This window comes from Thunnus albacares, chromosome 14, assembly GCF_914725855.1.
Source record: "Thunnus albacares chromosome 14, fThuAlb1.1, whole genome shotgun sequence".
Classification (NCBI taxonomy): Eukaryota; Metazoa; Chordata; class Actinopteri; order Scombriformes; family Scombridae; genus Thunnus; species Thunnus albacares.
Window position 1 is genome coordinate 8,623,345 of NC_058119.1, and position 12,050 is coordinate 8,635,394.

Here is a 12,050-nt window from a genome sequence, read left to right on the forward strand (position 1 = left end):
AACAGCCCATTGAGAACAGGACTGCAACAGAGGGGTATAGAGGCATGCTAAAATGCATAATCTGAATGGTATTTCAGCAAAAAACCTCAAATACATGTTTTGGGGACCTCAGAGACCTATATTAATTTGCTGAAAAAGAGTATAATATGTGACCTTTAAGATAAAAGTAGCTGTACAGAAAAGCATTTGCGGTGACTTTGGTCAGAATCGACTTAATAGGAGACAATGACAAAATATGATCAGGGTTAAAGTGAACCTTTTTTGTGGAAAAACCAAATCAGACACAAATTATTATTGCAGATTATTTTTATATGTCTTGAAACATGTTTTTCCTGCCATCCAGGGAGCCACTGCTCAGTTCATTTCAATACAGTATGAAAATCAATCATGCTTGAGGTAAGTATCCATACCATTAAACACTTTCTTTTTTCTCAAAATTACATTATCATTGTAAGGTAATCGAGGTAATGCTTTACAGTAATGTTTGCATGGGAAACACTGATGTGACATCTGAGATTTAACAAAGATTTGCACTATACAGCATTGCTCTCATATTAAGTTGCCATGTTATTAGAAATTCAAACCTGGAGGACAAACTTTCAAAAGATATGGACCTCATGAAAAGGAAAATATGAATTTTGTAGTTTCTTGCATTACCGTGAACAGAACTCAAGTCTTGGATATCTTACCTTCCCACTAGCACTTGATTGCATCAATCTGGAAAAGTTTTTACTGTAAAAAATCTATGCATGCAACTGCATTACCATATAAATATAACTGACAAAACATAGTTCATAATGATACCTGTCTCAAGCAAAAATAAAATATTTATTCAAATAAATATTTGTTTTTATTCATACTGACATGAACTGACACAAATGACTGCTTAAAAGGAAGGAAACTGTATTCATCAATTTAAAACTGTGGAATATTTTGAAAAAAGCTCAGTTATAGATGCTGTACGTATTTTGTTGTCCAAAAGACAATCTGCAGTCAAATTCTGACAGTGCTCTCTGAATTATGGCTAAATATTTGAAAAGGCCAGTGACTTCAGACGCTATTAAAATGTGGATAATAAATTCTCAAGCAGCTAATATGTTCCTTTAAAAGCAACAGCTGATGGGTTTCCTGGGCAATGGTGGTTGTTCACTATTCATCAGAGGAATATTTGCCTCCACACAAAATTTTCAAATGCAGCTATACAAATGTTTATATCAGAGTAAAAGGCCAAGATCATGTAAAAAGATGTTTCCTCAAAGGTGCCCCATATAATCAGTGATTGTGCAGAGGGTTAGTAGAGTACACTGTTGAACTGGTCCCATAAAAGCCAACTAGTCGTCAGACTACCTCTCACCTGTGTGACGTCACTGAACCAGTGTGTTTATTAGTGGAATGCAAAGAAGTAAACAGAGAACAGAAAAGAGGCGGTGGGTACCTTTGGTATAGCCGAGGATCATATGGTTCATGGTGATTTAAAGCTTTATTGGCTTAGATTTCAATACAACAAATGGCAGTGTGGGTTTTCATTTATAAAACAGTACTTTCAAATACAGTTGCTTCTTACATTAGGTGTTTTATCTATTTGTTGGTTACTGTACGTCGGATACGGCATTAAAATATATTAAGATTTGTACTTCCAATACATGTAAAGGGAAAGTGTCTGGCCATGTTTATGAGAGCCTGAGAAGAGAGACATTTTCTTTTTGTCAGGGTCGGATGACTGATTGGCATGTACAGCAGCCAAGGGAAGGAGACTGACGATGTGTAGGTGCTTGGATGATTCATTTCCATGTAGATCCAGTAAAACATTTGCTGGGTCAGCTGACTGCCTTTTTTTTTTTTTTTTTTAAATTCAAAGACTCACTGAGCCGATTCTTGCAAACTTTGGACCAAAACTGTTTCAGCCCAAGCGAAGGAAAGCTGACACATGTTCAAGCTACAAGCATGGACATTTTGTAATGGCGCCATGAGGTTCTACTGTACTTACAAAGTTCCACAGGAATCAACAGCAACAAATAGTAGGAAGAAACAAGCAAGAAAGAAATGAAAGCAGTTCCACTCAAAGCAAAGCAAGAAGTAAAACAAGCGCAGTCAAACCAAATAACATGACCCTATTTATCATTCACTCTCATTCTTTGTCATTTTTGAACATGGAAGAGATTCCCATTCCTTGTTTCCTGTGCAAGTCTAACTGGACAAATCATTCAGCTCACATTCTCAGGAAGCATCAGAGCAAAAAGAGTCCATTTCATGGCTTCCTTGATTATGTCAGGAAAAACAAAACAAAACAAAAAACAGAAGAAAAGGAAATAAACCAAAACCTACATCTAGATTACAGTTGTCGTGTGCTATCTGTATGAATGTATAGTATATGCATGCTGCTCTGAGTGCTAGAAGAGCTTGGCCTTCTTTTTCATGTCGTTGCGTTTCCACAGGGGAAGCCTGTCAAACTCCTGGATCTCCATTCCAAAGATGTCAAAGAACGTTTCAGGTGCTAAGTGGCGCTAGAATTGAGAACAAAGGTGGAGAAAACAAAGGAGGGGAGGGTGGGAGGGGAGGGGAGTGGGGTGAGGGTTGTTCGTGGTTAGCACCGAAGCCATAAAAAGGGTCACTGCAAAAATGACAAGAAGCAATGGATACTGCACATTCCTTGCTACAGTTGTATTTGTGTAACATGTTATTTACACAAAATCGAAAAAAATCCAGTATCAATTGCGGACAGTCAGGTGGAAAACTGATACCTCCAGTCTGGTTCTGTCCACATCCCTGGGCAGTTTAGCTCTCCCTCTACTGGTTATCATGAGCATTTCATAGGGATACACCTTCAGAAGGAGACACTCGTCAGTGAACAGGTCACTCCAAGCTAGAGTCAAGCTTCAAACACTTACAAACCATTTTTATCAGACAAAACTATAAAATTTGGATATTCTTCTAGTTCTCACTGTGACAGGGAACACTGGGTGGGAGAACAGGTATGTGACAGGAGGCTGACTGGGAGTGAGAGCTGTTTTTCTTTTGTTTTTTGTTTAGGTTATTGGGGAAATGCAGGGTACTATGGTGTGCACACATTTTTTTTGGTGTAGAAACGTGCAATAGATTAGGTAAGGGACAAAAAACATGAAAACAGAGTTACATAACGGGCTGTATTTTTAGAGCAATTTAATGCAAACTAAAAAAAGAGCTAACATCAGTAATGTAGGCCAAGTTAATCCACATGGGAATGACTGTCCTGTAAAACTAAGGTGCTTCTACTTTTCTAAATAGCTAATCCCATCTGTACAAGAAGAAACTGGAAAATCATAATTTACCTAACTGAAATGCTCAATAATAAGCAACTAGAAGTTCTGTGAAGCCTCTGACCAACTCATATCCACACAGTAGTGTACACTCCCTTATATACTACGCAGTATATAGTGATATGAGTTGTTTGGATGACAATCTGGGCGTTGGATTCTCCACTGTATGCTGCATACAGTATCCAGCCACTGTAAGTCAAAGCTATGTGCAGATGAACATGGAGAAGCCAGCATGCTAAGCGCTAGAGTGACTCCTGAAGCAGCATGCTAAATCAGGAACCCGGCTAATGTGAGTCTTTTACCTCCATTAAAAATCTCTCTTAGCTCCCTATTTCTTCCACCAATGTCCCCACTCTACAAAGGTCAATACAGAACACCGCTTATTTTATTTCACCTTCCACTAACGGACTGGTTGCTTCTTCTTAATCAAATTGTCAAGTTTGTTTGTTTTTATTAGCTGAAAAGTTTGCCTTTATTTATGTGTTACTGTAAAATGCACTTCAGTATAAGTGAACAAGGTATAAATTTTGTAACATATTTCACATCAGTACAAAAAGAAGAAGATACTTGCTTTTGGTTCCAACATATTAGGCATAGATACTCCCCTGTCCATCCTTGCAAGTGCTGCACGGCCATCCTTAATGTGCTAAAGAATAGAACATACACAAATGTAATATAGTGGAAGGGGACTGCAGGGTTAATGGCATGAGTATGTCCACTAATGACAGTGGGCACAGTCTTCACTGGATGGAGCAAGTAGTGGATACGGTTCAGTATCTTAGTAAGTATTCAAGATGGGCAGTCGTTGTACATGTTTTCTGCATGTCTCTTTTTTTTTCTATGGTGAGTTTTGAAATCATATATTCAAATGTGACATTTAGCTTGAGTCATAACACTGGTATACGGACAAACAAAACAAGACATGTGGCGATGATTGTACACTGCATGTACATTACAGTGTTTCAGCTACTGGGCAGTGCATGTTTGCTTCTCAAATCAGAGGCATTTGAAATTGCTGCACTGCATGCCCTGTAGTTGACACTAATCCAACAGTGATGCAAGCATGTAGCATGAGTGGGGGCACTGTGCATTCAGGATAAGGTGTCTCTTGCAACCCATGAGCAAGCAAATTTATGATGCATTGGTGAGGGTGCATGCCATGTGAAAAAGCAGATGAGAGACATACCTGAAACTCTGCAGGACAAAATGGGACAGAAAATGAGACTCACAGTTAATGGTGTTGCTGTCAAATCCCCTGCCAGGCTACTATCTACAACACTGTTGTCCCTGATGACACATTGTGTGAATCATTATGCAAATATTTCAAAATGCAGGTCCATCTTATGTACATGTAGCAAGCCATTTCTGAATACTGGTGCTGAATAGCTCTGGTGAAATTGGCAAGAGATTTACTTGGTGGCTACACTTTGGTAGCAGCTCTCACCTCTGCCTCCTCCACACATGTCACCATAGCTGTTGTACTGGGTGAAATCTGTTGACTGTGGCTGCGGGAATACAGACAGTAGTACATCAACAATGACATATGGGCATTTTGTTGCTGCGTTACGACCAGAATTAGATTTAACTTACAACAAATATATAGAAATTTTTATTTGTGGCAGTGGTGCCAAGACTGTATACTTCCAGTCATTATAATTTTCTAACTGTCATCTCCTATCAGCATTTTGCTGTCTGTAGTTACATAATCAACAGCTATCTTGTGAGTATGAGTGAGCTCTCACCCGATGTAGGCCGTTCCTTCCATAGCCAGGCAGAGAGTTTGTTTTGGTTGGAGAAATTGGATCTGAAACATAAACATTGTTTATGTTAGATTTTTTTTAGAAATATGACGTTGACCCAATCAGGTACATTTATGTTTACAGAGAATCTTCAAATTTGAGCCATTTGATAATCCAGGCATGTTAAAACCAATGCAAAAAATTACCTACAAGTGTTGTATAGTTATTGTTATTATTAGTCTTTATTAAACAAGGAACATGCATAAAAAACATTAATCTCAAAATGAGAAGAGATGATTTATGCCAGATTTAGCTATTAGCTCATTTCCATCTGCAGTCCCTGGGCAGGTACACAGAACAATTACCAGATAATAAAAACATTCATTTACATGCAACACCATTACATAAACTCTATCACACTAACAATTCTACAAACAAATCTAAAAACACACATAAACATATAAATACCAGCACATTCATCTAGTACAACTATAGGATTACAATTCATTACAATCTAAAATCTGAATCACTGTAAAATTAATATAGCACAGTACAGTACAGTACAGTACATTGCTGACAACTCAAGAGCATATTAGCTGATGAAGCTGCTCTGTACCTGCGTCACAGTTGGTCTGTTTGGGGTCGTAGCGCTGAGCAGAGAGGCTGCGTGCGTGACGCTCCCTAATCTGCTCTTTTTCCATCTCTTCCTTCAGAATCAGCTTTCCTAAACCAGACTGAATCTACACACACACACACACACACACACACACACACACATACACTTTCAAATAGTTTACTGCATATCCGTGTAGATAAACAGCATTTCAGAACAGGAGCGTTAAGGATACAAAACATGCATATATGGTTTTCATCTCAGGCACATGACAAAGTTACATCACCTCCTCTGCATGAAGTAAATAAAGGTTTCTTTATAAATAGTGGAAAATATGACATCTATAATGACCAATGTTGGTAACTGAATCTGTTAAGTTGATGGTTCAAGGTTATCTGACTGACCTTGCTGAGATGTTCTTCCTGCAACTGCTTTCTTTTCAAGGCCTCTTCTTCCTCATCTTCTCTGGATCGTCTCCTCCCTTCCGAACCTATGGGTGACAGTCCAAAAGATGATATAACACATACATACACATGCATACACACACACACACATCTCTCTGGAGGATGTCATGCTGCACATGTACTTGTAAAGTACAGCTGGATGAAATGCTTCATCCACAGTTCAGTTTTAGAGACAGACAGAAAGATGTGGCTGCTTCATTTGGCTGTTGGAGCAGTAAGAAATACACACAATAAATGAGTAATAGGTGGACGTTAGGACACAAATGTGAGACAGAGTTGACGAGACAGACAAACAGAGGGACTTATTGGAATATTTGGCTACACTGACATGATGAATGTTTCCTCTGGCGGCTTTCATCATTCATGTCAAGAATTTATTGGATGTCGAATACACAGAACGGCACAATGTAAGACAGACAGACAAAAGTCAGTTTGAAGTCAGTCTCAGTTATCTCTGTCCAAGTCATTTGTGGCATTGTGGTGTATAGCTAGTGCACCCAACAGTATAGTAAGTGAACATAAAATGGTGAAACTGATGCTACCTTGAGCAAAAAATAATATGGCAGCAACAGAAACTAAATGATGCCTCTGCACTGTGCAAGCAAAACTTAAAGGCAAATTATGCCTGAATTACAAGAGAGCTTTGAGTGAAGCAGGAATGCAGTTAAGCTTTTGGGCTAGAAAGGAGAAACAGGAAAGTTAAGCTGTGGTGAGGCGTCTATTGTGTCGCTATAAGGTAGCAGTGCAAGCATGCCCATCACGAGCCTACTGTACCTAATACAGCGATAGAGTAGGGCCAACAATCACCCTCACTCCGTGAGCTGTCATCCGGAGAGGGAGCGTGGGCAGCGGGGAAGGTGGCGGATCTGATGATGTCATCAGCAGACTTGCTTTGACGTGCTATGGCAGCTGTATCTAGGTTGGTAACCATGGGAACTGTTCTATCAGTGTCTGGGTCACAGTCTCAACCACAAGGAGCTTAAACATCTTAGCACCATCTGATCACCAGGCTCAGCAATCATTTTATCCCGCATCTTGGTTTGAAACCTATGCCGTCTACAATGCAAAAAGTCTTTCCTAACAAGTCACCTAATATTAGATACAGCCTTAAATTGAATCTTCTGAAGTAAGTGGCAAAGAACTGTCAAAGGGCAAGGATCTGTGTGTTTTTGCATATGTTTCATGGATGATTTTTGTGACATTTTTGCACCATTTATGGTGGCTAATGTTAGCTAAAGTTAGCATATTTTAGATAGATGTGTGTAACTGACATTACTGAGTCAATTTGTTGACTTTATAACTCTTCTCTACTTGTGCTACTATAAACACTACATTTTAGAATGTCACAGATAAACATTTCAATGGTTTATCACAAAAGTAAAACAAGAAGTGAACATGTCGCTAGCCAGTAAACATGTTTGTTTACTGGTATCATTCCTTCTGCTCTTAGTCAGTTTTCCTGATAATGATGTTTTAAAGCAGCTGGCTTCTGGCAACTGGCAACATTATCCTCACAACTCAGAAAAAGTTACATAGTGTTGCTTTATTTAAAAAAAAGGCTGACTTTAACATTACTGTAAATGACTTGTTAAGATGGACAATGTGCAGTGTAGAACTGGCTGCAGGTCAGACAGAGGAGGATCGGAGACAGACTTCAAACAGTGCTCGTACACTGACACTGGGGGTGACTACATGGTTAGATGGACACACAGTTTCAGTTGAATAACAAAAGCATTTTTAGTAAAAGAGCCCAGCTCAATAACATCATTTCCTTCAGTATTGTGAATAGTATTCAGACAGACAGTTATGCCCCCTCTTTCTAAAATAAGTCATAAATAAGAGGAGAGGTACCATGTTGTTTGTAGATAGGAGGTTTTCTGTAGATGTTGCTCCCCTGATCTGAAAACAGTCAAATGCAGAAAGGGAAAGACATTTACAGAGTATTCAGTGTCTCTGTTATACAAAATAAAACATTTTAAATTTGTTTTACAAAAGTCATGACGCAATATACCAGCATATTTATCGAATTTCTCCCTTTTTCCTGTGTTACATACTGTCTACTGGTGCTCATCTGTGACTATAGTTGTGAAAGAAGAGGGGAAAAAGCAAAAGCTGATCCCAAATGGAGTAAAATGATTGATAGATAGATAGATAGATAGATAGATAGATAGATAGATAGATAGATAGATAGATAGATAGATAGATAGATAGATAGATAGGTAGATTGTTAGTTAAAAGTCTGGTAAGAGAGAAAGTAGGGACGAGCAGTGACAGGGTGCGCTCCAGCTCCTACCTGGGAGGTGGAAATGTTTAGGGGTCTGAGAGAGAGGCGGGGTGACCGGCCGGCTGTCAGGCCTGAGCGGGAGGGGGGAGCTCCGGCCACTCGGCGGGTCAGTGCCTCCAGTGAGAAGAACCAAGAACAGAACATAAGCAGGGATACTAAAGGGGAACCACAGTCTGAACGGTGCAACACACAGGGACCATCGGGACCAGTTGAAGTCATTTTGAGCAAATGGGAGACATTCTGGTTGGTTTTAATAAATGCAGTTAATGGAGCCTTTCGCTACAGTATGTGCAAGCAGACGAAGGTACAAAAGCAGCTCAAGCGAGCAGAGAAACGCCGAAGATTAAGGAAAGCAAGACTTAATGCTTGGGAGATGGGTTATGAGTCATGAAGTATAATGTCTGTTTCATAACATGAGTTCACGGTTCAATAAGAGTTCACAGTTTAGAAAGTTGTACCTTACAGCATGCTTCAACACACTAAAAAAACTTTCTTTTTATCTCATCATTACAGTTTACTGGAAACAGGAGACTCATTCTGACACCACAAAAACATTTCCGTCATCCAACTTTCAGGAAACTGTCAGTTTGGATATTGGATTTGGATTACTAGTATCTCTCAAGAACATGCAAAGCTGCAAAACACAAACACAGAGCCTGTCAGCTGCTTTGGCAGAGGCTGTGTTAGTAAAAGGTTAAGAAGTTCATGCCAGTTTGTGAGGAGTCATTGACTTGGCTGCTTGTTGCTTTTCAGACAGGGGTTTGACCATTCATGATGGCAGGTTCTGTCTAATGGGAAATGGTGATGGATCCAGAATGACAGATGAGATTTGGCAGGAGGTGGCATCCCAGGTGATGATGAAGATGATGTGTTGCCTTGGGGGGGGCAGCGGAGTAAAGTGGAGTTGGGCCCTTACCTTGGCTATGGGGGAGGAAGTGGTGTCTGAAAGGGGAGGTGGGGCGGGAGTCACTATTTCTGGAGCCCACACTGTTACTGCACAGGGAGGAGCAGAGCTTCTGCATGCCTGTCAGAGCCTCTGCAGGGAGGGGGATGTGTGGGGCAGGGGACAAAAACCCAGCACCAGGCAGCAGAGGTATTGTGGGGAGGAGATAGAAGGTGAGAAGGTGAGGGCCAAAAGAAAAGGAAGATATACAGGATTCAAATGACGAAAAGAGCAAATCAAAGACACCCACAGAAGTGAGAAGTAAGGAGTATTTGAGATGGTCAGTAAGAAACAAGGAAGACTATTACACTTTAAAATCAGACATTTTAAAGGAAAAAACAGCAAAGTCAGGAGAAATTGTGTTGTTAAAGGTGCAAAATTGACTTTGAGGTTGTTATTCTGCAAAAGGAGGGATTGTCCATTGTGTCAAATCAGTACTACAAGAAAAAAAATCAATAACATAATAACCCAAAAGTCAATTTTGGTGAAGTTCTCCTTTAATACAGTAAATAGATCAGAGGGAGGGAAGTGAGAACCTTAAGGTGGAGGGTCTAATGTGTTTTAGCAACTGTCACGGCCAGTTATCATCTACCTAACAGGTTAAGATCTCATCAATCAACCTTTTAAAAAGTTGAAATCATCAATATTATCACAGACAATGTAACATTATACATACTGTCCATGCACACACGCACACAAAGGCGTGCACACATCTCTGCTAAAGTGTTCTGCGTAAGTACTCACCTGGCCTGTGAAAATGCTGCGGCGACCGTGACAAGGTGGGGGTGTAACCATGGCGATTATAAACTGGTGACCCTATGGAGCCCTGACTGGTGGACCTTTGGAGGATGCGTTCCCTCCTGTCGTAAGAGCCCTGACACACACACACACACACACACACACACACAGGTTACTACACACACTGCTGGGATTAATGATAATACATTATATACAGCATTTACACTGTATTCAGGTGAGAATGAATCTGACAAAATAATATGCTCACCTCAGCGGGTGGGGTTGGCGACATATTTCTTGAGGACTGGAAAGAATCAAACAAGTCTGAATTATGACTTTGTTGTTTGTTTGTTTTTACTTTTTTAAAAACAATACAGGTGATCTAGATAATGTCAGACTGCTCCATAGATGCAAAAGGCCCAGACAGCCAGACGTACAGTACCAGTCAAAAGTTTGGACACACCTTCCCATTGTCTTGAATGAGAAAGTGTTTCCAAACTTTTGACTGGTACTATAAATACCATAGCATCACACTATAGTGTTAACAAGCAATAAGAGACATCTGCACCAGGTATAAAAATGGCCCATCTGCTGATCTTCCACATTTTTGCAAACTGTGAAGCAACAAAGCACATGGCCTCCTTTTTATGTGATGCATACCTTGTTACTTTTCTTTGCTATTTTAGGACCATTTATCATCATGAGCACACAGTGACATATCTTACCTTGTCATCAGGCAAGGGTGAACGCTCCCTCCTGGCAGTGTGGAGCTGTGAGGGACATAAAAGTTCAGTGCCGCATAAAAGTTTTTATTACAACATGAAAAGATGTACTGTGTTATTGATAAAAAAGACTCCTTCATGTTTATTAATCCCTCTTTTTATGTCTTTTTCCATGAGGAAAAAGACCTACTAGAGCATCAGAGGAAAATATAGCCCACAACTAAACAGAGGATCAGTTTAGGAATACAATTCTTAATATACAGTATGTCCACAAAGACAGCATGCATGCAGGAGGAGAAGCATGCATTCTGTCTGTTTACCTCTCCCACACTCTCTCGTCTCTCGTCTCTCTCATCCAGGGAGGTGGTGTACATAGGTTCATAGGTAATAAGATCGGGGCGCTCAATGTCATAAATGGCTTTGACTTTTGGAATGGCAGCTAGGTCTCTGTAATCAAGGATCTCATTGTCTACTTTTGCCTAGGGAGACAAATAAAGACAAACATGCACACACGGACAAGAGCAAAGGGAGATTACTACTGTAAAACAATACTATTACTGAACAAGGTGCAACTGTATAGCTATTGTACTATTGTAAAAAAAAAAAAAAAAAAAAAAAGGGAAAGGTAATTTCTCACTAGAGAGACAATCTTAGCACAATCTTTTCAAACATACAGCTCTGTGACATATCTTACATAGATCGTGTGACCCGGTGAGCCAGGTATGCTTGAACCAGGTCTGGAACAAATACTCTCGGACGACGACCTCGTAGGCTGTGAGAAGAAAACACAAAAGTGAGTGTTAGTCTCAACATCATCACTCAGGCAGCCATTCTCCCATGATCCACAGCCCCCTGCCGTCTGCATATCACCCAGGAGTATTACCCAAAACACTCCAACATTACATCATTTAGCTTTGTATGAGCGATGAGAGGGAATTGCAACACCCTGTATTTGCGCTTCATAAAGTGCATGAAGTACTTTGAAATACTAACATGTCGTCTCATGATTAGGTCATTCATTTGCAAATTTGCAAAGTGAATGAGTGCTTTAGTGCTGTGATTTTATGTTCTTAAGAACCTCATGCCTGTTTATGGGAAATGAAGAGTTTAGATGACAGCAGCAGTCCTGAATGTAGCGTAATTAAATGAGCTTTTCACCTAATGGATAAATGGGGGTTTTAAAAAAGACAGATTAGTCTGTGACATTGTGTGTGCTCCTCCAAATATGTGCACATCTTAGTCTCATGCACC

The 12,050-nt window shown here is 39.9% G+C and overlaps 1 protein-coding gene across 11 annotated transcripts in view; it reads right to left on the bottom strand.

Moving 5' to 3' along the window:
- Positions 1-1,453: 1,453 nt before the first annotated feature.
- LOC122997176 (actin-binding LIM protein 1-like) overlaps positions 1,454-12,050 on the bottom strand; it is a 37,251-nt gene continuing 26,654 nt past the window's right edge. For 2 of the 11 annotated variants that reach the window (XM_044373188.1, XM_044373186.1), the window contains exons 10-26: positions 11,494-11,571; positions 11,120-11,278; positions 10,803-10,847; positions 10,346-10,381; positions 10,084-10,213; positions 9,313-9,432; positions 8,406-8,510; positions 7,964-8,011; positions 6,887-7,027; positions 6,053-6,138; positions 5,652-5,775; positions 5,039-5,100; positions 4,741-4,801; positions 4,483-4,490; positions 3,868-3,942; positions 2,742-2,822; positions 1,454-2,504 (exon numbers count right to left, since the gene is read on the bottom strand). In XM_044373188.1, coding sequence (XP_044229123.1) covers positions 2,391-2,504; positions 2,742-2,822; positions 3,868-3,942; positions 4,483-4,490; positions 4,741-4,801; positions 5,039-5,100; positions 5,652-5,775; positions 6,053-6,138; positions 6,887-7,027; positions 7,964-8,011; positions 8,406-8,510; positions 9,313-9,432; positions 10,084-10,213; positions 10,346-10,381; positions 10,803-10,847; positions 11,120-11,278; positions 11,494-11,571 — 1,473 coding nt within the window. In that variant the 3' untranslated portion in view covers positions 1,454-2,390. The remainder of the gene's footprint in view (positions 2,505-2,741; positions 2,823-3,867; positions 3,943-4,482; positions 4,491-4,740; positions 4,802-5,038; positions 5,101-5,651; positions 5,776-6,052; positions 6,139-6,886; positions 7,028-7,963; positions 8,012-8,405; positions 8,511-9,312; positions 9,433-10,083; positions 10,214-10,345; positions 10,382-10,802; positions 10,848-11,119; positions 11,279-11,493; positions 11,572-12,050) is intronic. The other 9 variants (XM_044373193.1, XM_044373192.1, XM_044373189.1 and 6 more) reach the window with 5 other exon arrangements.